The sequence below is a fragment of the Echeneis naucrates genome, chromosome 23 (genome assembly GCF_900963305.1).
Source record: "Echeneis naucrates chromosome 23, fEcheNa1.1, whole genome shotgun sequence".
In the NCBI taxonomy this organism is placed as follows: domain Eukaryota; kingdom Metazoa; phylum Chordata; class Actinopteri; order Carangiformes; family Echeneidae; genus Echeneis; species Echeneis naucrates.
In genome coordinates this window covers 4,683,358-4,708,506 of record NC_042533.1, presented here as the reverse complement: position 1 = coordinate 4,708,506, position 25,149 = coordinate 4,683,358, and the positions used below count along the sequence as shown (strand labels likewise).

Genomic DNA, 25,149 nt, shown 5'->3' with positions numbered 1-25,149 from the left:
CCTTGCTCTTTTAATGGAAGTCCTCAATAAACACAAATCAAAGTTTACATCTCTTTAATTTCTCATTTTAGATGTGGGAAACTAAGAGGATTCATACATCCTCAGCCGTCTGCCTGAAGAGAGACTCTGATGTTCTCTTCAGTGAGGAAGAAATTATTGTATCAGCTGCGGACAACTGCAATAGACTGCAGGTGAGCTTCCTAGGAAGTTAGGGAAAGGGTTTGAATAAATAAAAGGCAGCTAACTATTTCAAGCAGGATGTTTCTTTGTGTGTGAAAGAACAGGTAGAAAAGTATGCACTATACCCTTATCAGGTTCTTATATATAAACTGTGTGTGTGTGTCAGGTGCGTGACTGCAGGACCGATTTAGTGCTGTTCCAGTCAGAAGAGAAGTCGTCGAGGATCCGATGTACTTGTTTGTGGAGGCACCCTGCCATGATCGCTCTGGGCCAAGAGGACGGCGCAGTGCAGGTAGAAAACACACAATGAAGTCATTTTAAATCTTTACAACAGTGTAATATGACAAACCATTTAAACACTTCATTTCAATGCTGGAAGGAAATAGTGAAGAAAAGGAAAAATGTTGCCCTTGCAGTCTAACTCTGACAGGAAATTAAGGCAGACTAAACTAACAATTGTGGGGACAAATTGGGATTAATTTGTAATGAAAATAACCTGGACTCGAGTTGAGGGTGAATGAGGGTGGATGAGGGGGGATGGCATCCCCCCTGAAATAAAGGTGGTCAAAATCATCCCCCTTTGGGAATAAATCTAACCTAATAACTTTAGAAGTTGCCAGCCAGTGCGAGCAATTTTGACATTTCTATGGGTCTCTGAAAAATCTCAGGTTTAGGGTTAGAGTTAGGGTATTTTGTTAAATGTTTAAACAGTGGTATTAAAAGGAAGATGAGAAAACCATTTTCAGCCATAAAGCTGTTTTTAATTTTATATTCAGTTGTTCTCTGAATGTTTGGCATTTTCATTAACATATGTAGTTTCCTAACTACTTGAAGAACAAGCTGCTGTGCTTTTAATACTTTTTAAAACATATTTATAATGCTGTCTTTTTTGTTGTTGTTGTTGTTGTTGTTGTTGTTGTTAAAATAAGTGCTAAAAGATTCTCTATCCTTACAGCAATAACATTACAGTGTTTGGTCAGTAACATGCCACATTTCTTGTAAACATTTCTCTATTTGAATATGAGGCTACCTGACTGCCTTCTTATTTTAACCAAATCCACCATCCCCCCAGATTTTTTTTTTAACAACTCGAGTACTGAAAAGAACTCAATTGCAGCACTAATTCATTCCATGTAAGATATACTCCAATATTTTTTCAGAATTTGGAAAATTATACAAGTTTTGTTATTGGCAGTTCAGACTGCAGGAATAGTTTGATTAAAGTTAGATGAACTAGTTTGCTCTACAAAAAATTTACGTTATATTTCATTGTTTAATCGGAACATAAAAAGCAACTATTTTATATTGACCATGAGTTTTCAAATATTTGTTGTAGGTTCATTCAGAAAATAAATAGCTGCAATACAATGGCGGAAATCAGGGTTTCATTTCCACCAGCGGTAATACACACACTTATTGTGTATAAGGTTGTGTCTTTGTGTCCATTTATTCATATGTGAGTGTGGCAGTAGGTCTACGTTTCAGTGTTTTTTAATCTTTAGTGTCTTTTGCTGATCTGACATTAGCACCCCTTTTTCATCTGTCCTGTCAGCTGCATGTCAGGTCAGCTTTCAGTCCGCTCTGTCATATACTTCTCTTTCTTAAATTCCCTCTTTTGATTTGTTCATCTTTCTTCATCCTTTTGTTCCAACTGTTGTCCTTGTCTCTGGGCTGCACTGCTCTCTGTCTGGATGATAAATTGCTGTTTGCAGGGAGAGAACATAGCCCTGGTGTGCTTTGTGGCAGCTATGTGTTTGTGAATCAATGTGTCTATTGCACACACAAGCAACAACAATGGATGACATCTGTGAAAGTTCTTGTCCTATATTGAAACAAATATACTCACTTAGTCACAGTACCCTGACATATCTGTGCCTCAGTCAGGGCAGCCCCCTACAGCAGAGCAGCTTTAATTGATTAAAAGGTCCTGCAATCTTAATGAATACAGGTTTAATGGTTTTAATTACAGCTCATCTCTGGCCCTTCAGCTCTCCTTACCTCTTATCTCCTGTCTGGAGAAGTATTATTCCACTCAACAACTTCAACAAGTACAAATGATTGGTGATGTTAATTATTAAAATATGAGATATTTGCTGTGGAGATACACTTTCTAGGACCAAAAAGTGATGGGCACAAACTACACAAAGTAACGATGTTTCTTATGTGCGGTTCTTATCCTGTCCTACATCCTGTTGTAGTCCCCTGAGCTGACACCAGAGAGAGTGCTGGAGCTGCTCCTGACGCTGCCGATTGCTGCAGTGGAAGGCATTCTGCTCTCATTTGGGCTTATTTATACCCAGTTTACTGAAGAAAAGATTACCTGCTTTTCTTAAACCTCAGTTCAGGACTTACTCACAGCTCCTAGTGCCAGTTAGTATGAAATAACTGGTTTGTTCTGCTGATGTAAATGTTGACATCTTTATGACCGTTGTGCAGGAGAGAACAGAAAGTTTTTTTTTTTTTTTTTTTATGAGTGTAAAAGTATGCAGTTGTGAGTGTGTACTTGTGTGCGTGTGTGTGCTATGTGCTATGTTTGTTCTGGCTGTAGGCCTGAGCAGAGGCAGCGTGCAGGTATGGCAGTCTAAGTGCAACATCTCTGTGCATGTTTGTGCTTTGTAGTGTTGAAAATTCATTTAGTTTTGTCTTCGCAATAAGGACATTTTAAAACATAAAGCAGCACCATTCAGTCACCTCTTTCATCTGTTAATTTAACATATAAAGACTGAAATGTTTCTGCCACACCACCAAATTGTCCAGTGTTTCCTCTTTACATTAGCGTTTTTTATATTTTTTGTAATAGACGTGAGAAGCTTTCCAAAGTGTTCTCCCACAGGCTTTGAAACTTGCACCTCTGTGCTTAGAACTCGGCAAACATGTTTACCGTGCCCGGGGCCTTCTTCTGCTCAGTGATTTCAGCTATGTCCTCCAAGATGCAAAACATTTTAGCACCTGGTAAAATCCTGAGTGTCATAGGTCTGTATTTTATATTTTAAAAACTACAGGTGCTTTTGCTGATCTGAAGACGGTATGTTTTTATTTATTAAATTTCTCTCTGTTTTGAATTTTGTTGTGCTTTGGATTTTTTTTTTTTTTTTTTTTATATCTCCAGATAAATCTATCAAAAGGTTAATGGGAAAGAGGTTTCACCACTGTAGACTTTATAATTGAATCTGTAATCTACATTTCTCACCTCATAATACTTGATGAGTAGTAAACATATCAAAACAGTCTACAAGTTTGATGATCCACTTTGGGATGGTGGCACTTGTGTTTGTGTCAGAATAAGAATAATGATGCTGAAAATGAGTGTGGTAACATGCTGATGATTAGCTAATGTAATCTAACTATATTTCCCATCTGAGTTAACTGTGTTAGTTTGCAAAACTTGGCTAATTACTGCTAAACATGCAGTAGACTGAAGGGAAGATCTTAATTTGAGCAGGTATTTTGTGAGAGACGAAAGTATTGCACAAATGAAAATTTTAGCACCAGATTAAAAATCAATTGCTAACTACTGCAATTAATCCTCAATGAGATATGAATCAAAGTGTCAATATATCAATAAATCAGTTCAGCATTTACATAAACTCAACAAAGTGGCATCAGAGGAAATGTCTTCAAATCTTTAGCTGTGGTCCTCTGGGGAACATGAAAATTGGCATTGAATACTTATTATTAAATATTTGAACCAAAGTGCTAGACCAGCCACATGGACAGTCAGTCTGCTGCCAATGACTAGAAAACAGCTAATAAATCAGATTTTGCTAGAATCCTCAGAAGATTATTCAGAAGATGCAGACTTGGTTTTATTTAATGGCTTTTTTTTTTTTTTTAATCCGAGCTGGGTCCTTTGAGCATCAAAGCTGTTTTGTTCTTTAACTCCCCCAGCAATGTTTGCAGGGCTGACAGACCTTCCGCAGCCTTCTGCAGTCTGGACCAGACTGAGTGTCCGTACTCAAAGGCCCCCCCTTCCACTTTCTTTTTGATGTGCTTATCAACATCAAACCAGTAGTGGCACTTCACCTCCCTCCTCCTCTAGTGTTCCCTCAAAATGTGGGTTTTTTTTTTTTTTTTCAGAAACGTGCTCAGCTCTCATTTGCAGCTTGTGTAGATGTTCTAGACACACAGTGGAGTTATTTTTGTGACTAAGCGCTGGCTTAATTCATGTGATGTGCACCCGAGACACGGTTGATGTTTATTTCTGGGGCTAATGTTTGTTTGTTTCCTTTTTCCAGGTGTTAGAAGTGCCCTCTGGGAAGCTTTTGGCCACTCTGCAGGGACATACCAAGACGGTGCTGCGCTGCCACTTCAGCCAGAACGGCCAAACACTTATCACATCCTCTGAGGACACGACCATTAGGGTGTGTGGCTCCGTCCTTCAGCTGTTCGTGCCTTTTTGTTTCTCTCCACTTCATTTTCTTGTTTGGGCTTCTCCCATTCATCAGCTACTCTCTCATCCTTACCATCTTCTCCGGCCTAATTCATGGTGCAGTCCTCCACCTCCTCCCCCAACCTGCTTCTCATCTCCTCCCCTGCCATCACTTATTCTACTTCCCTATACCCATTCCTCACCTTGTGTAAAACTGCCCGCTCTGCTAAATCACTCATCCTCACAGTGTTGCAGGTCTCTGTGGTGCTTTCATCTTCACCTACCTGTTACACTCTACAAGCTCCTTGTTCTGCCTCTTCACTCTCTCATTCTTCTTCCCCCTTTTTTTTTCTCCTCACCTTCCTTTTCCTTTGTTTTGTTTTCCTGTGTTGACCATGTGCATGAGAATGTATGTGTATTTCAGGCCATTATGCTCCGTCAACCCCACTGTTCATGCTCTGTTGCTCACTTTTCCTTTTTGCTCACCTCCCCTCTAGTCTCCTCCTCCTCATTCTTCATCTTTTTCTTTTGCCGACAGCCTGGTCCTCTGCAGCACATCCTCGCCTCTCCATCAACACAGCATCTTGTTCTGTATGCATGCTGCAGCTATCTACAACATCACATTTCTTGAACCGTCCACAGCCTATTTAGAAGCTTTTCAAATTCATGGTGTTTGGCATTTGCTCACTAGGTGATGGAAGTGTGTATTTAGATGTTAATTCAGATGCAGAGTGAATGTATGTTAGATGTGTATTTGTTTTGACCCAAGACAGGTTGTGTTCAGGAGAGGAAAAGGTGCAATGTTACAAATAAGGGCATATGAGGATGATGTGGATGCTTCTGTCTCTTATGAACTGTTTAAGCTCAGTTCAGCTTTACCTACCTCCATATTTATGTAAAACCATCTGTGGACATACGTGCTGATCCACAGTCAAATGTCAAAATGTATTGGCATGAATTCAGAAAACTGAAAACACCAAAAAGATAGACAAGCAAAATACTACTACACTGGGGTCTACTGTAGACACAACTATGAGAATAAAACACAAGATTGAAAAAGACCTGAATTTTCACTCCGTATCTCTGCTGATGAACCAACTTTAATTATATAGGTCCCCTTCCAACATTAATCTTAAAAAAAACAAAACAAAACATTTGATCCTAAATTTTTTTTAGCTGTTCAAACTTAAAGCTTAAAACATAAAAGATAATTGTAATCCTCTTATTACTGAGTGAACAGCGAAATACCAATGTCTGGGCTAGATTTTAAGCACCAAATCCTCACAGACTTGCCCTGTACATAATATGCAAAAATTATGGAAAAAAATAATCACATGCTAAATAAATCCTATTATAACTCCATAAATGTGGTTATTGTGATGGAGCTGTTAAAACCCTGAGTGATTTTCATCGTTCTTTGTCTCCCTGTCTGGTTGTCTCTCGCCCTGTAGGTATGGAGGTGGCAGTCTGGGGAGGTTCGAGTACTTGAGGGTCACAAAGAGCAAGTCAGATGCTTCTCTCTGCTCTCCAACACACTGGCCAACACAAGACTTTTGTCCTGGTCTTTCGACGGTACTGTCAAGGTAAATCTCTGGCAAATACTCAAGTAAGACATAGTCGACAGTAGCATGAAATTGAATATTGGAGAATCTCTGTCTTCCTTTCCTTGCTTGCCATAAGGTGTGGGACATAGAAACTGGAGAGAAGCTACAGGATATCGAGGCTCACCAGGGAGCCATTCTGTCCGGTCATGTCTCACCAGATGGATGCTTCTTCGCAACTACCTCTGCTGACAAGACTGTTAAGGTTCAACTCGCACACACTAACACACACACACAAACACTCAAAATCATCCTCATGGGATGAGACATATCTGTTTGAGCTGCCAGTAACAACTTGACCTATTACACATTGGCATCTTCCCTCTAACCTGCTTCCAAACTTATTACTTGCAGCACATACACATGGATGCATTGCAGCGGGTGATATCTCAGGCTAAAAGTTTCCCCATAAGGGAGATGCAGGACCTTAGGAATTAGCTTGCAGCTGCTGGCCCCAGGCCTGGTGAGTTAGCTGCAGGTCAGCCTGTCCTCCTACATCCATGTTCAAAGAGCATTTAAACTGATTAAATGGCAGCCAATGGACTTGCTGAATCAACAGTCTGGCAAGCAGGCTGACAACCGATCCACCTTCCTGTCTGGATGTAGGTTTTGCCAGGCTGCCATTTACCAGTACCACTGTGTTTGACTTTGGCCTGACTTTGACTGACTCAGGCGGCATGGCAATGCGGTTTTCCACAAGCAGCTCTTAAATCACTGCTTTTCCCACTCATCATCAACCAATACGTTAAATGTGCCATAGAGTACAATCTGAACTTTACTGGTGCTGCATGCTCTTTGACACTGGTTCTTTTTCACTGTCATCCATCTTCTTGGATCATAAGTGATTGTGAGTTATGTGTTAGATTTATGTTTTCTCCATCCAATATTCAACCTCAGATGACAAATGGAGTTTCGAATATCCAGCAAAAGAAAACAATGCAAAGTTTTTCTCTTGGGCATTTGTTAAGGCAGTTGATCTGGAGCCACTTTCACCAAGTTTCACACGGGAATGCTTTTGGTCAACGTTTACTGTAGAAAACAGCCACTGGGTCGTCAGCCAACCTGGTTTCTGTCAGTGGATGGAAGTGAGAGAGAATGTGTGTTTTATGGATTTGGCAAAGATGATAATTGAAGTGTGTGTGCTTCTATTTGTGTCTGTGTGTGTGTGTTTTGAGCCCTGCTAGCAGCCGGTCTCAGTCTTTGCTCTGCAGTTTGAGTAGGGGGTTTTGGTAGCTCAAAGCACATGCAAACACCAAAGTTCCTGGCCTCCATGTATCTAGAGGTCAAGCCAAAAGGCTCAGCCATGAGTGCCTGTGTTGGGCACTACAAAAAGAAGGAGGGTGTTGTGTTCTGCTTATTCCTTCTCCTCTATTTTTCTCTCCCTCCGTCTCCTTTTTTCTCTTGTTCTTTCTTTCCCTGCTGACCTTCAGATGAATTGGACTTTGTGTGCAGACATATTCAGCCATCTGCCGAATGAAGTGTCTAATTATGAGCTGTGTTATTTTCTCTGCAGCACAGGATACAGTGAGGGCGAGGTAGAAACGCAGAGGGAGGAACTAAAGTGGGAAAGGAAAGGAAAGAAACAATGCAAAAAAAAAAAACAAACAAACAAAAACCCCCCAACAAGATACAGATAGGAGTCAAGTGAAAATAAGGACCCTCACAAAAAAAGCAAGGGAAAGACAAAAGCAGAGAGGGAGGGAACACTCATTAACAGCTGCATCAATCATATAATGTGCTGTAACAACATTAGCTCTGCATTTGGTACATCCATTTGTCCTCATAGCCCCCCTACACAGGTGGTGACCAAATAAAACTATTATTATAATTACATAATACTCCGAGATAAAAACGGCCACATTGACTTCTATAATGATATTTCATCAAAAGTAAATTACACTCAGTCCAAAGAGTCTACCTGCCCTGTGTTAAGGAAAGAGGTAGAGCAGTCTTCCTCTGAAAAGGTTACACTCGAATTATTGCAGTGACTATATCAGAATGTGTACATTTCTGGATGTTCTTCATCATTTAAAGATTCATGCACTACTGATATACTGATTATTGCTTTTCATTCTTATTGATGATATCCTTTCTGCTAACCCTGCTAATTAACTCTAACCCTTAGTTGTGGGACTGTGAGTCCTGGCAGTGTGTTCACACACTGAGCGGCCATCAGGACTGTGTCCGAAGCTGCAGATTCTCCTGGGACAGTCGATGCCTTGCAACTGGAGACGACAACGGAGAGATCCGGGTATGCATTCAAAAGAATTTAAATTAATTTAAAACAACCATGTAATCGGTTACTGTTAGTTGCTGGTCGAGGAATTTCTTGCTAGCAAATGGTGAAATTGTGTAGTGGAAAGAGATTTGTGGGAATTATGAGAAAAGTCAGGCAGCAAAAGGAAAATAGAGGGACTGATGGAGGTCTGAAAGAGATGGAAAGAAGCTACAAATGAGAGCTTAAGCAGACTTATTAATAAGCTTTCTGCCTAAAGATAGTCACAATGACCCCACCAAATGATATTATGTTAAGAGTATGAGAAATTCCCATTGAAGTACATAATTTGTTGTGCAACTCACAAATATGCAATTAGTCACCATTTATTCTTAGAGATCACCCCATAATTATATCTTATCACTCATTTAGAGAATGTTTGCTAATACATCTTGATTGCTGTAGACTACATAGGAGGGGCGAGATGAAAGGAAGGTGGTGGTGCTTCCGCTCAGGAGGGTTTGCAGGAGTGGGAGGAGGTGCAGGTTGTGTGACAATTTGGGATGAAAGGAAGCAGGAAGAGGAGGGGACGTCTGACAGTGGGAGGTGAAGGAGAGGCCTCAAGCTGCCAAATTAGTTCCCCAAGGCTGGAATCGACACTGTTTGTCTAAAAACAAGTGTGTGTGCGCACAAATGAAGTAAACGACACGTTAGACTGTGTGAGCAGCAGAGAAGATGTTGAGAGGAAAAGTCATCCGGCACCATTCAGCCTGCAGCGACACATGATGGCACAGCATCAGTCACCAAAGGGTTAATGCCTTCTGGGCTGAACCTGCTCCATTATCCAGAAGTGGTCCAATCCATCACATCCAATTATATAAACCAGACTCCTGTTTCTATGGAAACAAATCTGAGTCATTCAGCACAAAAGCATGCCAAGTGTTAAATATAGCTGTATGTATGTGATGTGTCATTGTCAAGGCAGCGTGGCATGCGAACAGTTGCATAACAGCTGCAAGAGACATGATGAGCTGCACCAGTGTTGTCCAATCACAAATCATAATTTTACTGTATATATTCACACTCATAATCTGAGTGAATTCAGTTTTATTAGATTTTCAGGTTCATTCTAGACTTTGTAGATTTTTTTATCACCTGGTCTACATAATCTGAAATCATAAGCCAGGGGTATTTATTCAGTAGCTATGAAGACAGTTTAGCTGTTTTCACATGACCCAAATGTGGCATTACAGTCAAATCTCATAGCAGAGACATGGGGACAGTGTCTCCTAGTGTGTAGTCATTATACACAACCATTTAATTTCCATAGTTGGGTCACATCCACTGATTCAGGCCGCAAGATGTTTTTGGTTTTTTTTTTTAAACCAAAGCCCTCGTCTGCGTTGATGGCGCAGGCAGCTCTAAATCTCTAAATGCCAATACTTTCATTGTTTAGTGGCATTTACTTGGTGTATAATGTTTGGCTGTCATATCATCATATCATATCATATCATATCATATATTACAGCTCTGGAGTGTCAAGGAAGGCTGTCTGCTCAAGATTTGTTCTCAGGAGAGCAAAGACGGTATGGACTCACTCCACGGAGGTTGGGTGACTGACATGCACTTCTCCCCAGACGATTCCCTTCTGGTTTCAACTGGCGGCTATATCAAGGTATGAATCCCCAACATCACAAAGTGTTTGCCTGAGCTGATGGAAAACAATTTAATAATAAGTTTGTTTTTTTTTTCCCCATTTAATGGGCTCTTATATTAAAAGGGCAAAACCAAAACACATATAATAAATAATTAAGTTAGAGATTTATTTACCCCCAGTGGGGCTTTACAGTTTTTAAAAAGAAACTCCTAAAATGTAACTATTTTACATTGCGTTGCATAATGCATTACTCTGCATCATTAACTGCACCATGTATACTCCTAAATGCACCTTGTCAGAGTTATGCAGTATAATTCCTTTCAACAGCATATTAAGCAATGCATACGTGTGTATTTCAGAGACAGTATTGCTGTGGCTAAGGTTTATACAAAGATGCTCAGTACCCCGGAGAATGATATCAATGACTCCTTGTGACGTGACTGGAATAGTGTGTGTGCGTGCGCTGCCTCTGTGTCTTATTGCCTTTGGTTTTACAGAAGATGGGGGTCACAGAGCGGACAGTCTCAGCTGGCTTATGATTGGCTATTTGCTGGGCAATGATGTAATCCTCATGAGAGAGCAGTTCTGATCGATGAGGCTTTATATCACAGATTACGCCTGATACTGTGTGTGGGGTTGTGCTCTGTGCGTGAATATGCGCATGTGCACTTTTGTTTATACCTGCCTGTGTGGGTCGGCAGAGATGTTCCTGTTGAAGGCAGTGGATGCGGCTGTTCCAGCTTTTTATAGACAGAAGGACAAAAACAACATAAGCTCATCTACAGCAAGTTTCTTTTGAGAGGCTCTTAAGCCTGTAAATGAGAGCCCCAAATGGGCCTTTGCTTACAGACATTTTTTTTTTTTAAATATTGTATAAGAGTATCTGCAGATTTTCAGAAAACATTCAGCTGTCACACCAATCTTTTTTCTTTTTTTCTTTTTTATTGAACATACAGTGGAAAGGGCAGAGTAAGCTCTCTGAAGGCCATTAAAAAAAAAAAAAAGATGAAAAGATGGGATGCTTGAAAGAACACCAGGCACAGCAGCAAGTGTCATATGTGAGAATAAGAACTCAAGGTTTGAATTCACTGCTTTTCCCAGTAGAGAAGAGTTGCAATTGTACTACAACACGTGAAGCAAACACAGCATTTGGAGAGCATACAGAACACTTATGGCTCTGTACCAGGCTATCAATATGGAGATGCATTGTATAATCATATATTAGTCAAGTAATTTATTCTGATGATATGAGATCAATAATTCCCTGAGGATTTAAGGATATGTTTGAACCGTTTCTTGGCTGCAAATCTAAACATTTCCTGGCTCAATTTTCGTATATGAGAGTGGTAGCAATCCTGGAATGACATCTTATCCTGTTTCACAAAATGTGAAATTATTCCTTAAATTGCAGATGGATGTATATATGAATGCTACGCCAATTAAAATTTTTAATTAATACTTTGGACAAACAATAAACAAAGCATATACATTTCAGTCATTTGTGGCCCGACAGGACTGGACGACCTGTTCTCCTGCACTTCTCACAAAAAATTTTTTTGCAATGTAGATATGTCTGTTGTAAATGGATAAGAGATAATTATGCTGCATTGCTTATGTATTCTTATTTTAGTTCTGGGGTAAAATTAAAGTACCTTAATTTGTTCATAAGGTAGATATGTATTTGTTCTAGCCCTTAAACTGCCCTCAAAAGCCTGATAGCAATTTGCTTTCCAGTTGAAGAGCACTCTTCTATTTGTTCGTTCAGGGAGCATTATTTACACACATGCTCAAATTGAAGCACTAGAGAGGCACTCATCAGCTCTGTCTTCCATCACAACAAAAAAATCTAAATTATCATGGCAATCAGCTTCTAGATCACTCCATTACTTCATTTTATACGTTTCTTTCTTCCTTCTTTTTAAAATTCACTCACTCTCCAGCAAAGTGAAGTTGACTTGATCGATCAGCATGTGGATGTCGGGAGCAGTGATGGATTCTTATGCCTGTCTTAAAGGATAACCCCCCCCCTCACCAAGTGGGGAGCTTTGATTGATTAATCGTACTGTGTGTCGGTCAGACAGCTATGTGAGGTCATCGTGTCTGTCATAGTAATTATCATGAGTGTAGAGCACTCATGACAGATAATATTCCCTTCAGGGTGAAGAAACAGGACAATAATCTAGCTGTCTATCAGTTTTAATGATTTCCATGGTTTCCATGCGCGGCTCTTTTACAATTACTTCATGTCTTGAAATTAAAACTTGGTAATTGTATTCAGACATAGTACTCTACACAAACCTGGTAGTAAGTCCGTTGTTGTCTCTTATACCTTATCTCTCCTACGTCTGAGTTGTAGATGTGGCAGTAAAAAAGAAGCTTCATTTGCATATAAATATGAACCAAGAACACCAGCATGGTCTAAAACATAATATACTGACATCTAAAAAAATTAAATTCGTGGAACGTTGTAATTATTTTGCTGTCCTTTGCCAAGCCTTGAAAAAAGGCTTGGCAATCATCATCCTCATGAGAGTATTTGGTTTGTATTTATCCTCAGCTGGTGTAAGGGAGAGATTTCATTATGGAGGATCAGCGGGATTGTAAAATGTGCCTTTGAATCGTAGATGTAGCCTGACTGACATTGAAGTTTGGCTCGGATACCACGAAAGCTCTGAAAAGTGACTTTGCAGAATGGTACATACTTTTCTATTTCTTGTTTTTGCAGCATTGGAATCAGAGCCTGTACATCTATTTCCACATAATTTCATCCTAAAATACCAGGTCATAAAACAGGCACACAATGTGTCATCTTTAAATGTATATGTCTTCCTGCTCATGTTACAGCAGTGACACCATGATTCGAAATAGCTTATGCCTCCAAGAGTAGCTATCTTGCGAGGACTGTGTGACATTTATTTGTTTAATGTTTCCTTCAGCAGTTGGTGGAGACCAAAACCGAGCTCAGAGGAGAGTAAATGTTTGACTTAAATTGGTCGGTAACTGGGACCTAATGTTAACATTTCTGTCTGCTCTGAATGTGAACAGGCACCTATTTGCTTATCTGTTATCAATTTAAACCTTTATAAGGTTAGTATCTTTTTGCGCTGCCTGTTTTTTTACAGGTTGTTAAGTTTCATTTTATATTATACTCTGAGAGTTACAGTGTTGTATGATGCAGGATTCATGCCCAGCTATATTAGATAGAACAAATAAACAATAACCTAGAGCTCTAAGCTTGCGCAAATAGTTTTGCATTCACAGAGAAACAAATAAAATCTCTTTTAGGGGCTATTTGTAAATACAGCAAGATGAGATTAATATGGATTATGTGTTAACATAAACATAGACACTTCAAACAATGTTTGTGAATTTACTACGACAGTTTCATTGATCAGCTACTAGATCCTTTCAGATTCTGTCCTGTTTCTGGGAAAGTAAGTGAAAATAAGCAGACTATAGCAGAGAAAACATGTTTTTGTTATCATGATGTGATTCACTGGGGACTTTTCAGCTATCAAATTTTTTTCTCAGTGCCACTCCTAACATCAGAAGCTCTTATGCACAATGACTCAGTGTGTTGCTGTTTCTGCTAAACAGGATGATGTTGTTAGTGGTCAGATCGGAGGAGTGACAGAAGGTGATGTCTCTGGTGGTTCTCACTGAGCCGATCGGCTGATATGATATAACAGGATGGTAGTAGCACGAGGAGTCGTTACTGTTTGTCCATTTCTATTTCCCTGTTTGGCTCCCTGTACAGAATGATGTGTTCTTCTTTATCCCTGTGCTGTCAGTACTTCTGCCTTAATCATCTCCACCCCCCCCCCCCCCCCCCCCCCCCCCAATGTTTCTGCCTCTTTTCTATCTCTCCCTCCCTCTCTGCATGGTTGGGTGAATAGTGTGAATGTAATTAAAAGCAGCAGGCTTTGTATGGGGGTATATGTGCTTGTCCAATACCCTGTTGTGTGTAGTACCCTGTGTACAGCATGTAATTAAACATTTCTTACACTCCATATCAACAATGTTTTGCTTTACATAATAATAACATGATGTAAGTGGCTCTATTGGTGCATTAGAGAAGCATGCAGGCTTGCAAGTAGATAAATGTGTGTGTTTTTGTGTAGTATGTGTCAGGGTGTGATGAAGCGTTGCCGTCCAGCCCTCTGAAAGAGGCTGTTACATCCTACACTGCTTCCCATCAGTCCTTCTTCCTTCTGCTCCCAGTCCTGCCAGGAAATGCTGTTCCTGTCTCATACCTGGCCTTGAAACACACACAACACAAGAACACACAAACATACTCATCAAATGCCGGTGAGTCGATCTGTCACAGTGCCATGATCCGAGAGGGAGGTGGAAGGTGTGAAAAGGCTCATCCCGACTGCAACAGCACACACACGCCCAGCAGCCCCGAATAATTCACACCGCACCATGAAAAAAACCAAACCTCTGAAAGAAATTCCTCTCTATTAATACTGACGCAGACTTCCACAATTCTACCTCTATCTCCTGCGTGACCCCCAGGTAGAGCCCAACCCTATCCCAACTATCTGATCATCTTCTCAACAGTGGGGTACACAATCTCATAAATGTTACCTGCATATAATTGCTGAGTATTCAAATCAAACAAGCAAATTGGAATAGAGGGTGCGAACAAGATATAAAATGAAATTGTGCATTGCTGTTTCTTGGAGGGTTAGCGTAAAATCAGCGTGAAAGCTTAATTATAGTAGTGTTTAAACTGGAAACCTTTTCTCAACATGGCTGGATTGACTATCAGGTACAAAGTAAATCCATGCATGTTGCAAAGCTGAGGTTTGTTAACCAGACCTTAATGATGTAAAGGATGTGTGTCCTCATGTGTATGTCAGTGGAGCACAAAAACAAAGCCAACAGAATACAAATGATATTCATTCAAAAAAAAAACAAAAAAAAAAACTGTGATAGTGATTGCTGTTCTTAAAAACATGAAGGAAAATGTCTATTCTCAACAGGATAGTGGGAACACAGTTTCTTTTTTTGGTTTCACATGGTCTCACATGGTCATGCGACCACTTGCAATAACACCCACACACACACACACACACGTGCCATTTGTGGTGCACAGAGAGACACACTTCTGAACAGTGTTCCCAGATGGATGGGAGTGTTTCAGGTGACAGTTCTCCCCTGCCACCAGTGTTGTCAGACATCACTTATCAGCTGAGACTGTGATGGAGGAGAAAGAGCAATACAATTTCACCTTATCTCACTTTCCTATATTCTCCTCACTGTCATCGTTTGTTCTTTTGCCTCTGAATTCCCACCAGATTTTTTTCTGTCTGGAGTTCTTTGTCATCGCTCTGTATTTTACGCCTTCATTTTCCTCACCTGTCCACTTTGGTGACCTCGTTTGAAGCTTTGGTTCGTCACTGGATGCTGCAGGCTTCTTCAATTTTCACACCTGTGTCCCTATACACTGTGATTCAACATGTGATGCTGTGTTTCAGGGTTTATTTTTTTTATTTTTTGTAATGTTTACTTTGTACAGGAAGTCAGACTAAAACTCTCTCACATCACGTCAGATTGCTTTCACCCATCACTCACCCATCAGTCTGCCTCCCTCCTGCTTCCTCAGCCTGAGCCATCATTGTGAGGTGTAGCCTAACAAGGCCTCGGCGGCCAATGGACTATTAGAGCCTGTCATCACCTGGAGCAGGACTCAAAGTGAAGCGCAGCATGAGGAAATGAGGGAAGGAAGGTTGCACTGACCTTCCCTCAAGAGACAGGTGATCGACGGCAAGTCTGCCAAAGATTAAGAAACTGTTGTTTAGCAGAGAGCAGTGTGGAGAGTAAATGCAATCACCTGTCTGAGGGATGGATGTGGTAACAACCAGTCAAGCTTTTTGTATAATGAGATTGGCTAAGCCATAAGTAAAAGTATCTCCATCTCCCCTCAATGGCAAAGCAAATCTTTCTCTCGTCAGTCAGTTCAGGTATACGTTTTTATTTGTACGTGCCTCTGCCTGATGCCTGTTTTCGTGTTTTATATACATTAAGGAAGTGTATCAGGACAGACCTATATATGTAAAAGATGGTGGCTATACAGTGTAGAATGAAGAAATATGCTAGAATGGTGAAATTTCTGTTTAGGGGAAGAGAATTTACAATGCATGGACAAAAATTATGAATCCTAATATATATATATGTGTGTCATAAGTTTCTGCCTCTGGTTTAAGTGCTATAGGACGTTTTTCTATGCTTTTATTTGAGAGGTAAAATGGAGAGGGACAGAAAATGGGGCAGAGAGATTGGGGGAAGAGTCCGGCTGGTCAGGAGTCAAACTGGGGACCTCCTGCTCAGGCCTCAGGATGCCCATATGGTATGGGCACTGAGCACTTGGCCATCGGGGCGCCTGCAGGATGCTGTAATAATATGCTGTGCTGCCATTTTAATTATAACTCTTTATTAACTTTTCTTGGAGCTTCAGAGTTAACTTTTGAAGTGGTTGTAGAAAAACTTTCTGGACATATTTTCTTTGTGCCAGAGCACTGACTGCTTTTCCTGGTGGGATTCATTAACCTTTCGTTGGAGCTCACAGAAGCACTTTTCTGAACATTGATCTTCCTGCATTTGTAAGGACCACCCTCTTTTGATATTACTGCAGCTGTATGTTGGTTAACTGCACCCCTCGGCTTTTAGTTTTCATCCCATCACACTCACTTTTGTTCGAATATTGACCAGAGATAGAAATAACACATCTTAATCACTGCTGTCTTCTGAGATGACATAAAACAGGCCACCGTCTTGGTTCAGGCGGCGTTCGTGCTTTGATTTCATTCAGCGTTTTGCTTTCTTCATGCTGTTTCAGAAGTGAGCACCTTGCAGAGCTGCTCCGGCGTATCAGCAGGCCCATCTCCAAAAATAACTACACACACTCATAAGATGCAAAATAGCGTCTTTTTCCAAAATCCATTGTTCTACATTTCACCATTTCCCCCTTTTTCCTATTCCTAAGAATATTTCTAACTCATTCTAACTCTAACTTTCTTCTTCATGTGGTCGAAATGCTCTCAGGATAGATATAGTTTTCTTACATCCTTCACTCCCCATTTTCTCCTTTTTTGTCAGTCACGAGACAAAGCAAAAGTACAGAACTTTGTAGGTGTTAAGCGTGGAATAATCGTGGCCTGGTTTCTGTGCTCTTGTTGTCAGGCTTAGGGAATAAACACAGGGCTAGTGAAATATTTATCTGTCTCTGGGAGGCAGTTGTTTCCCCTGCGCTGCTCATTAAGCCAGGGTTAATTGTCTCTCTGGTTGGAGAATCAGGGCCAATGTGTGTGCAAATCACACTGAGATGAAATGAGGCAGAGTGGAGCTAGAAGATCAGTGAGAGAGATGTTAATGTGTTTTATGCTTGTACAGACATCCTAACCAACTTTACTGTCATTGACCTTTATTTATTCAGGTGATACCAATCTCATTTTTGGAGAAATAAGTAATATAACGTAATAAAACTATTCATGAACAGATAGTCTTTTACACTTTTTGTCATGGGCTCTTTTGCGTAAATCTCTTTATGTACACAATGATGAAACAATTATATGTATCCATAATAATAGACATTAATTGGAGTAGTGATTTTTATTTATTTATTTATTTTTTATGTATTTATTTTTGACTAGGATCAGTTGCCAGGCAACGTGCGGATAAAATCAAGTTAAGGTTTACAGTCACGATATAGTACAGCACAGATGGAGTCCTACCAACGTCATGTCCTGCACTCCTCCCTCTGTGGTCGTCAGGATTTTGATCTTTAGTGCAAACAAATTCACTGCAGTTCTTCTTCTCGACCAGCAGGTTCAGTGGTCTGTCAGCAGCTCTTCTCCTTTTCATCCACGTCTGCGTTTTAAGAAATACTAAATATCACTGAATTTCACACTGAGCTCTCACTCTACACTTTGTTCCTTTCTCTTTTTCCTACACTGAAATGTTCTTTTATTTATTTATTTATTATTATTTTATTTATTTATTTATTCTTGCTTTTTTTTTTTTTTTCTCACTGCTGAGGTCCTCCTCTTTCCAACAGCTAATTTTTTTTCTTCTCACACTTTCCCTGTCTGCATCTCTCTTCCCGTGATGGTTACTAACTAAATGTTCTTCTTTTAATGGATCTGCCTCTTTCTTGTATGTTATATGTGGGGGGGGGGGGAAGAGACCTTGCCACATAGTGAGGAACATAAAATACCTGTCCAATCCAAAGACGTGACAATCCATCCAGATACAGAATCCATGTTTTTCGCTGTTTCCATGCATTTTGTTTTTGCCCCTTTTCTTTTGGGCCTACAACTGTGATGAAAAATTAGTGACCAGCAGAAATAAAGGCATGTGAATAAGAGAAAGTGAGGGAGATGTCTGTCTGAGCATCAATATTTCAGTGGCCCGAACCTTAGATAAATAATTCAACTTCAGTGTCACACTGTTTCTCTCTCTGCACGACTGTTGGCCTGGTCTCACACACACACACACACATACACTAAATCCTTTGCCTTTTCTCTCTGAAATAAAGGTGGCCTTACGAAACTGACTGAGTCTACTCCAGTTGTTAGCCCATCTTCCCCCTTCTGCCTTCATCCATTGTGTGCATCCTTCTTGCCTGAGTCTTTATCTTTCTTTCTTTCTTTCTTTCTTTTTTTTTCACAAAGTGTAGAAAACCATACCTATTCCCCCCGGACTCTGCCTGAGCTATTTATGTGAAAGGAAGATGAATTACTTCCCTCCACCCCTTCTGAAAGACACAACTGTGCACCCACTAACTCTTAAGACTCTCCCTGGCCCTTGCATGAACACATGGACAGGTATTTCCCTTATGTAATCCATGCTTCTTCTCCTTCAGGTAGTCTGGATAAGCGGACCTATTTAGCCTCACCACAACCAACAGTGAGGGCCTGTCAGGTCAGAGCGCTCCTCTGTTGTTAGCTGACATAAATTAGGGTTAGTCCCGCTTCCCCAGATGTGATTTTTGTGCGAGTGTGATGCTGAGAACATGCAGAACAGTGTGGCTTTCTTGATAAGTGTTCAGTGGCTGTTGTTTCAAATTATCAAGTTTTTGTCATAGCAGATGTCATTCATGAGTACCCTCCACCTCCTGTGATTCAGAGATTCGTTGTTGGTTGGGCTGTTGTATGGAAAAATCCTCACTTTACTCATAAACTGAATTTGCTGTACAGATTTCAGAATGTAATCTACGCACTCAATATCCGTGGCATTTCCATGCAAATGTATTCATTTTCATCCCTCAATATATTTCTCTCTCAGCTTCACCTGCTTCTTGTATTAGTATTCATGTGATGCGCAGCCATTCTTTGGGTTAATTTCCTTAGCCTCAGCACAGAAACAAGTGAGGCTGCTGCTCTGGATGCTATATTTCTGTCTGCTGCAGAGAAAACTCAGGACGGTCCCACAAATACACACAGTAAACACGCCCAGAGGTATTGTCCTCCCACCAACAACTCAGAATTGCACATATACTGTAGAGTCATTTAGTGTCTCCATGCATCACCGGCTCGCCCATAAATCAATGGTCCCACAGTGATGACGTTGATGTCAGCACATCAGCCATCTGCTCAGAGGATATTGCCACTTTATGTCACACGCAAACACACAAAACGATGCCTCATATTCCCATAAGACACACAAACCCTTACGGAACCAGACCCATCTTGTGTGGAGCTGTTGTCATGACAAATGTGCAATATTCTTGCACCATTTAAGGCATCTATAAACTGCATTTGTTGCTTTGTCTTTGTTTGTTTCTTGTCGCTTTAACATTCCTCACATGTTCACCTTCGTTCCCTTCTTTGTTTTCATCGTCTCAAATCAAAGAAATCTCACTACTTCTTCATTTCTCTATCTTCTTATTTCTGCAAATCTATAAATACGCCATCCACCCTGGTCTCATCACTGTCCTGCCGTGTGAATTATTGAATATAGTGATTTTCTATGCTTTTTTTTCCCTCCCTTTGCTTCATAGTAAATCTAAATCTCAACTCTGAAGCTAACATTTTCACACGTTCTGTCCACATGTCCCACCCCACCCCCTACTCCACCGTGGAGCAAGTGGACGCCTTTAAACATTTATTCTGCACTGGCTCCCTGTACATGCATATGGTTTCACCTTTTTTTTTTTTCTTTTTTTTTCCCATTTCATTACGGAGTATCATCATTTATCTGTTGCCCTTGCTTATCCTGGGATTCAGGTTTGTTGTTCTTTCACTCTGCTTGTTCTCTCCCTCATCTGTTTGGCTCTTTATTTCTGTGTGTGTGTGTGTTTGTGTGTGTGTGTGCGTGCGTGTGTGTGCGTGCAGGCATCTGAGTATTGTTTCTGTGCGAGCTGTCAGTGCCTTGGCAGCTGGCAGCCATCTTTCTTTCCATCCAGATGCAATTACACATTAAGCAAGTGTCTCATTCTCTCCTCTGATTTCTGCTCAGTGTGCATCCTTGTTTCATCCCCCAACCTCTCTATCGATCCCACCTTTATCTTGTGTATCCTTCCCCATCCAGCTACACATCTTTCCTTCCGTCTTCATCCCTGGACAAAAAGGGCCGGTAGGCATCTTTGGGTGACCTTGAAATGTTCTTTAGTGAGGTATGAGGTGAGAACTGGCCTATGTTTTCTTTTTTCCAGATCATCAAATTTTAATTTGGTAACGCTTTGTTTTACTGGTTCCATATTTTCCACCAAATTGCCTCAGCTAAGGAGTTATTAAATTTTTTATGCTTCAGGAAAAAAGAGCAGCTATGCTACAATACACAGCAAAGAGTAGATATTTAAGGGCTGTTTTCAGCTATCACTTTGTCTCTAAATGGATGATAAGCTGGGTCAGATAAGATGATTCAGCTTTGAATTAAAATATGTTGCGGGGGGAAAAAAAGGTTGGTCAGACAGTCTAATCATTCAGAAGTGGTTACTGATTTAAAAAAAAAATCTCAGGGGTCTGATCACAATGCTTGTATGGTAAATTATGGTAATTTATATGTGTGTGTATGTGAGGGAGAGAGAATTGCATGTTTCTGGATAATGTTAACAACACTGATTCATAACTATGTGATGTTACGACCTTTTATTCAGTCTCTGTATATTTCCATTTACATATTGTATGCAAATGCAGAATTAATTTGTTTGTTTAAATGTCATGTTCACGCTCGGGGTACATTTGGCCTTGACGGCAGCAGCATAATTACCATAACGGATTCATCATGGCACTGTATACACAAACAGAAAAAAAAGTAATGGCCAGGTCTGAAACCAAAAGGCATCACAAAAAGCAGCTTTTGCATCAGTTACTCTGATTCCTGCTGCAGATGAAGCACCAGGTAAGGACACATGAATGCGGAGAGAAACTGCAGGAAGTTATTTATAACTGCAGGTAAACAGGCCTCTTCCTCTAATACAACACATATTCAGGTTTAGCGTTTGGACTGCCAGCAGACCGGCAGTCGGTAACCTGAGGGGGGGGGGGTCTGTGTCCACTTACTGATTACTCAGAGTGAGAGGAAAAAAGGAAAATGGAGTGACAATAATGCAAGACTTACTTTTAGAAAGGGAAAGTAAGGAAACAAGTTAACAGGACTACAGAGGCACAGGCCAACTGTGAGAGCTGTTCAGACGGACAGAATGTCTGTGTGTACAGATAACCTACTTTTTAAAATGATGTCACCCAGCAAATAATGAGATAAAGATCATTGTTTCAAAATCCCTATCTTTGGTCAACCTGTCTCTGAGGTCTGTTGTTCTGTTTCGAGCAGTGATCATGAGACGGCACATGGATGGGAAAGTCATTGTGGAAAAAGAAAACTGAAGCTCTACATCGTGTTTTGATGCAGTATTAAGAATGTGGAAATCAGCTCACCTTAATGCCATTGAAGATTCTGTGTGATTAATGTGTGCGTACATGCACACGTGTGTGTCGGTGTGCGTCTGTTGGGATTGTTATTTAAGCCTGACATCTGTTGCCACCACCCTTCCTGTCACCGTTTGTCTGCCTGTGTGTCCTGAGACTGAAGAGTTGGCCTGCTTTTGTTTCCTGAATGCACACATGCATATAAAACACAAAGGCATACCCCAAAAACAATTAATTTGACTCTGCTCATTTATTTTATTATTTTAATACTGTCAGATCTGAACGTGCGCACACAAACACACAGTCTTGTCAGGCTATAAATCATTGAGTTGGTGTGTCTGTGATGAATCATCCCAGTGAGATGGAGCTCCAGTGGAAAATGTCAAATGGAATCACTCAGGAAAGCTGATGGCAGGGGTCTGACTGTGTTTCGGTGTGTGCGACTTTGAGTCCAGCCAATATAAAGCTTTCAGTCTCTTTTCTCTGTTTGCCTGAAGGTCTGATTCAGGTATACGGGACACACTGACAGACTTTTGCCATTATTTGCCTCTCAATTACATTTTTCAGAGCGGAAAAACATGAGACTAGCTTCTTCTTGATCAGAATTGTTTTTGCTGAAGTCAAACAAGATATGAAATGTTAGCTGCAATGATCTTTAAAGGAGTTTCCAGTTCATTTTGGTATCTCCCTTTTTTTTTTTTTAACAAAGACTGAACATTCATTTAATCACAACAGGGCCAAGAGCAATAACCAAATGACAGCAGCTGGAATTATTTTAACTCAATACAAAAACTGTCACAACAGCCCATAATTGAGGCACCGTGGTGCTGCAAACACTGCTTATGAATCATATTCATCAGATGTGAGGGAATACATCTTTTTAATATAATCATCATTTTGACATTTTTTGTGAAAATGAAATAATAAAAAAAAAAAAATTACCATTCCAACTGGGGCCAAAATTGTGTTATATCACAATAACACTATCTGTTTCCAGTCTTTGTGCTACCCTCAGCTAAGTTGCTGCTTACACCAGTCATATTTACTGTGCAGTGATCAGAGTGCTTTGGATCTTCCTCTAATGTTTTCCAAGAAAGCGATCCGGAACAATTCCCAAAGTGTCAATGTATGATTTTGTCTCCAGTTTACTCTAAGAGCTTAAAACATTTCAATGTTCTCTCTGTGTTTGTCACACACTCAGTGGTGGAATGTGGAGAACGGCGAGGCCCTGCAGACCTTCTACCCGACCGGAACTGCTTTGAAGAGAATCCACGTATCATCCGACTTCTCCACCTTCGTCACCATCGATAGCATCGGCATCCTCTACATCCTTCAGAGGGTTGTGTGATGACGACACTGCCAGCAGCAGACGACCAAAACACCAAAAAGTGAAAGCACACTTCTGGTCACAAAACTAGTTTCACAAAGTGGACATGGTTGCATTAAGAATAACTTATAATGTTCCAGGCACAATAATACTCTGCTCACTTTTCCGCTCCACTCTCTCTACTGTTCAGACAGATGGTTCAAAAGCATTACAGATCTGTTGAGTCAAATTGATCCACTAACTTGACTTCACTGCTGTAGTTAATAGCAGTTTAAAACTAAACAGTCATCCGTACGAAGGTGCACCTTGAAAACTGGTGTGCGTGTGAAGAGATGCAAATGTAGGTGTTTTGTTTTTTGTTTTTTTTTGCTGCAGCAGAGTAACATCTTTACTTTAATAAAACGGCAGCAATCTCATCAAACAGGTCTTCATTCATAAAACTAAAGAGCCGTGATCCTTAAATCCACTAAAATGTGAATAATAATAAATCCATATTGCATTAGGGCTACACATTATTGCAAATGAGAGGAGAGATTTCCCACTCTCCTGTTTGTAATCAATTCAAGATGTCGTGCATGTTCGGCAATCCGTTTTTTGTCACAAAGAGTATTCTGCTGATGTTTTCTTGGACCTCCTGTTTGTTTTTTTTGTTTTTTTTTCTCCTACTTGTCTTTGTGTGTAGATCATCTGATCAGCCTGAGCCGTCATTAGTGCTGTAGCCTTCAGTCTGGATGGGAATATTGTATTATTAGTGTATGTCTGTAAATGAATTGAAGCCTTTCGTCTCCACCAGCACTGATAGAATTTCTGGTGCACTTTGATAAGCATTAAAAATTGATAGGACGTTTTAAGTTTTAATCTGTTTGCCTTTAAAATTGATTCAAAAATCTTTTGAGAGCTAATGAGCCGTTTTGTACATCCACACTATTTGTACCTTTGAACTTGGACCCAAAGTAAATATCTTCTATTTAAAAAAAATAAAAATAAAAAAAAAATCACCATTATGTCATTTAGAATCCAGTTTCTTCTTTATCAGCGTGTTCAGACTACTGATCCTTTTCCTGTTCTGAGCACTTTGAGCACAATCCTTCACAAAGCTTTTGTAAATGTGCCTTTGTTCAGAAACCTGTAAATGGATTCTTAACTTTTATCTGATAATCTGGATACACAGAGTTTACCCCTGTCCTTGTACTGTAATCCATCACATATGTTCTTTAGAGTGGCGCTAATACAGTCTCCAGCTCTAAGAGTAACAAGAATGCAACAGCAAAAACTGGAAATGAATGAATTTATTTATTTAGTTCAAACAAAATGAATAAATTCATCCATTCAAGGATCATTTCAACATTTCTGAATGATGCTGTTGTGACTTCTCCTGATTGGTGCTTTTTTCCTGATCGCCTTCCTGTGTGAAGGTATCTGTCAAATGATCTGTAATTGCTGAAATATTGATGTGCGCTCAGGATGTTTTGGTACTGTTTACAGTGTGGTGCAATGTGACTGTACTTTCTAATATAATTACATAAATGGACTTCTGTGTCTTGTCGTGACTCGGTTACTGGCCCAGATTTAAGGATTTAATGTCTCTGTTACTTGATGAAGAATTGATGAATCCTGCTAAAAATGGGCTGATCTGCTCTTTCATTCCATCACAACGCACCCTGTCTTTGACTCGACGGGTGAGGGTGTCTGTTGGGACACCCTCACCCATCTGGACTCCCATCTCTCCAGAGACCTACACAGAAACCCTGTGGGAGCCTCATGAGTGAGGTGAGAGGAAAAGCACAGCATCCTTCACTCCACCAGTTCCTACCAGCACCACCTCTGTCTTTTGTCCGCCCTGTATTCACTGAGGTGTAGCTCTGCCCTCCCTGCCACACGAATGCCACTTCACCCAGTAACAATCAGAAAACTAGCTTCCATG

The 25,149-nt window shown here is 40.4% G+C and overlaps 1 protein-coding gene across 1 annotated transcript in view; it reads left to right on the top strand.

Annotated features, from left to right (window-relative positions):
- Positions 1 to 24,748, top strand: part of apaf1 (apoptotic peptidase activating factor 1) — a 33,773-nt gene extending 9,025 nt beyond the window's left edge. Inside the window, exons 20-27 of the mRNA XM_029495530.1 lie at positions 72 to 191; positions 347 to 472; positions 4,416 to 4,541; positions 6,001 to 6,132; positions 6,230 to 6,355; positions 8,276 to 8,401; positions 9,894 to 10,040; positions 23,100 to 24,748. Of these exons, the coding sequence (XP_029351390.1) occupies positions 72 to 191; positions 347 to 472; positions 4,416 to 4,541; positions 6,001 to 6,132; positions 6,230 to 6,355; positions 8,276 to 8,401; positions 9,894 to 10,040; positions 23,100 to 23,246 (1,050 nt within the window). The 3' untranslated portion in view covers positions 23,247 to 24,748. The remainder of the gene's footprint in view (positions 1 to 71; positions 192 to 346; positions 473 to 4,415; positions 4,542 to 6,000; positions 6,133 to 6,229; positions 6,356 to 8,275; positions 8,402 to 9,893; positions 10,041 to 23,099) is intronic.
- Positions 24,749 to 25,149: the final 401 nt, after the last annotated feature.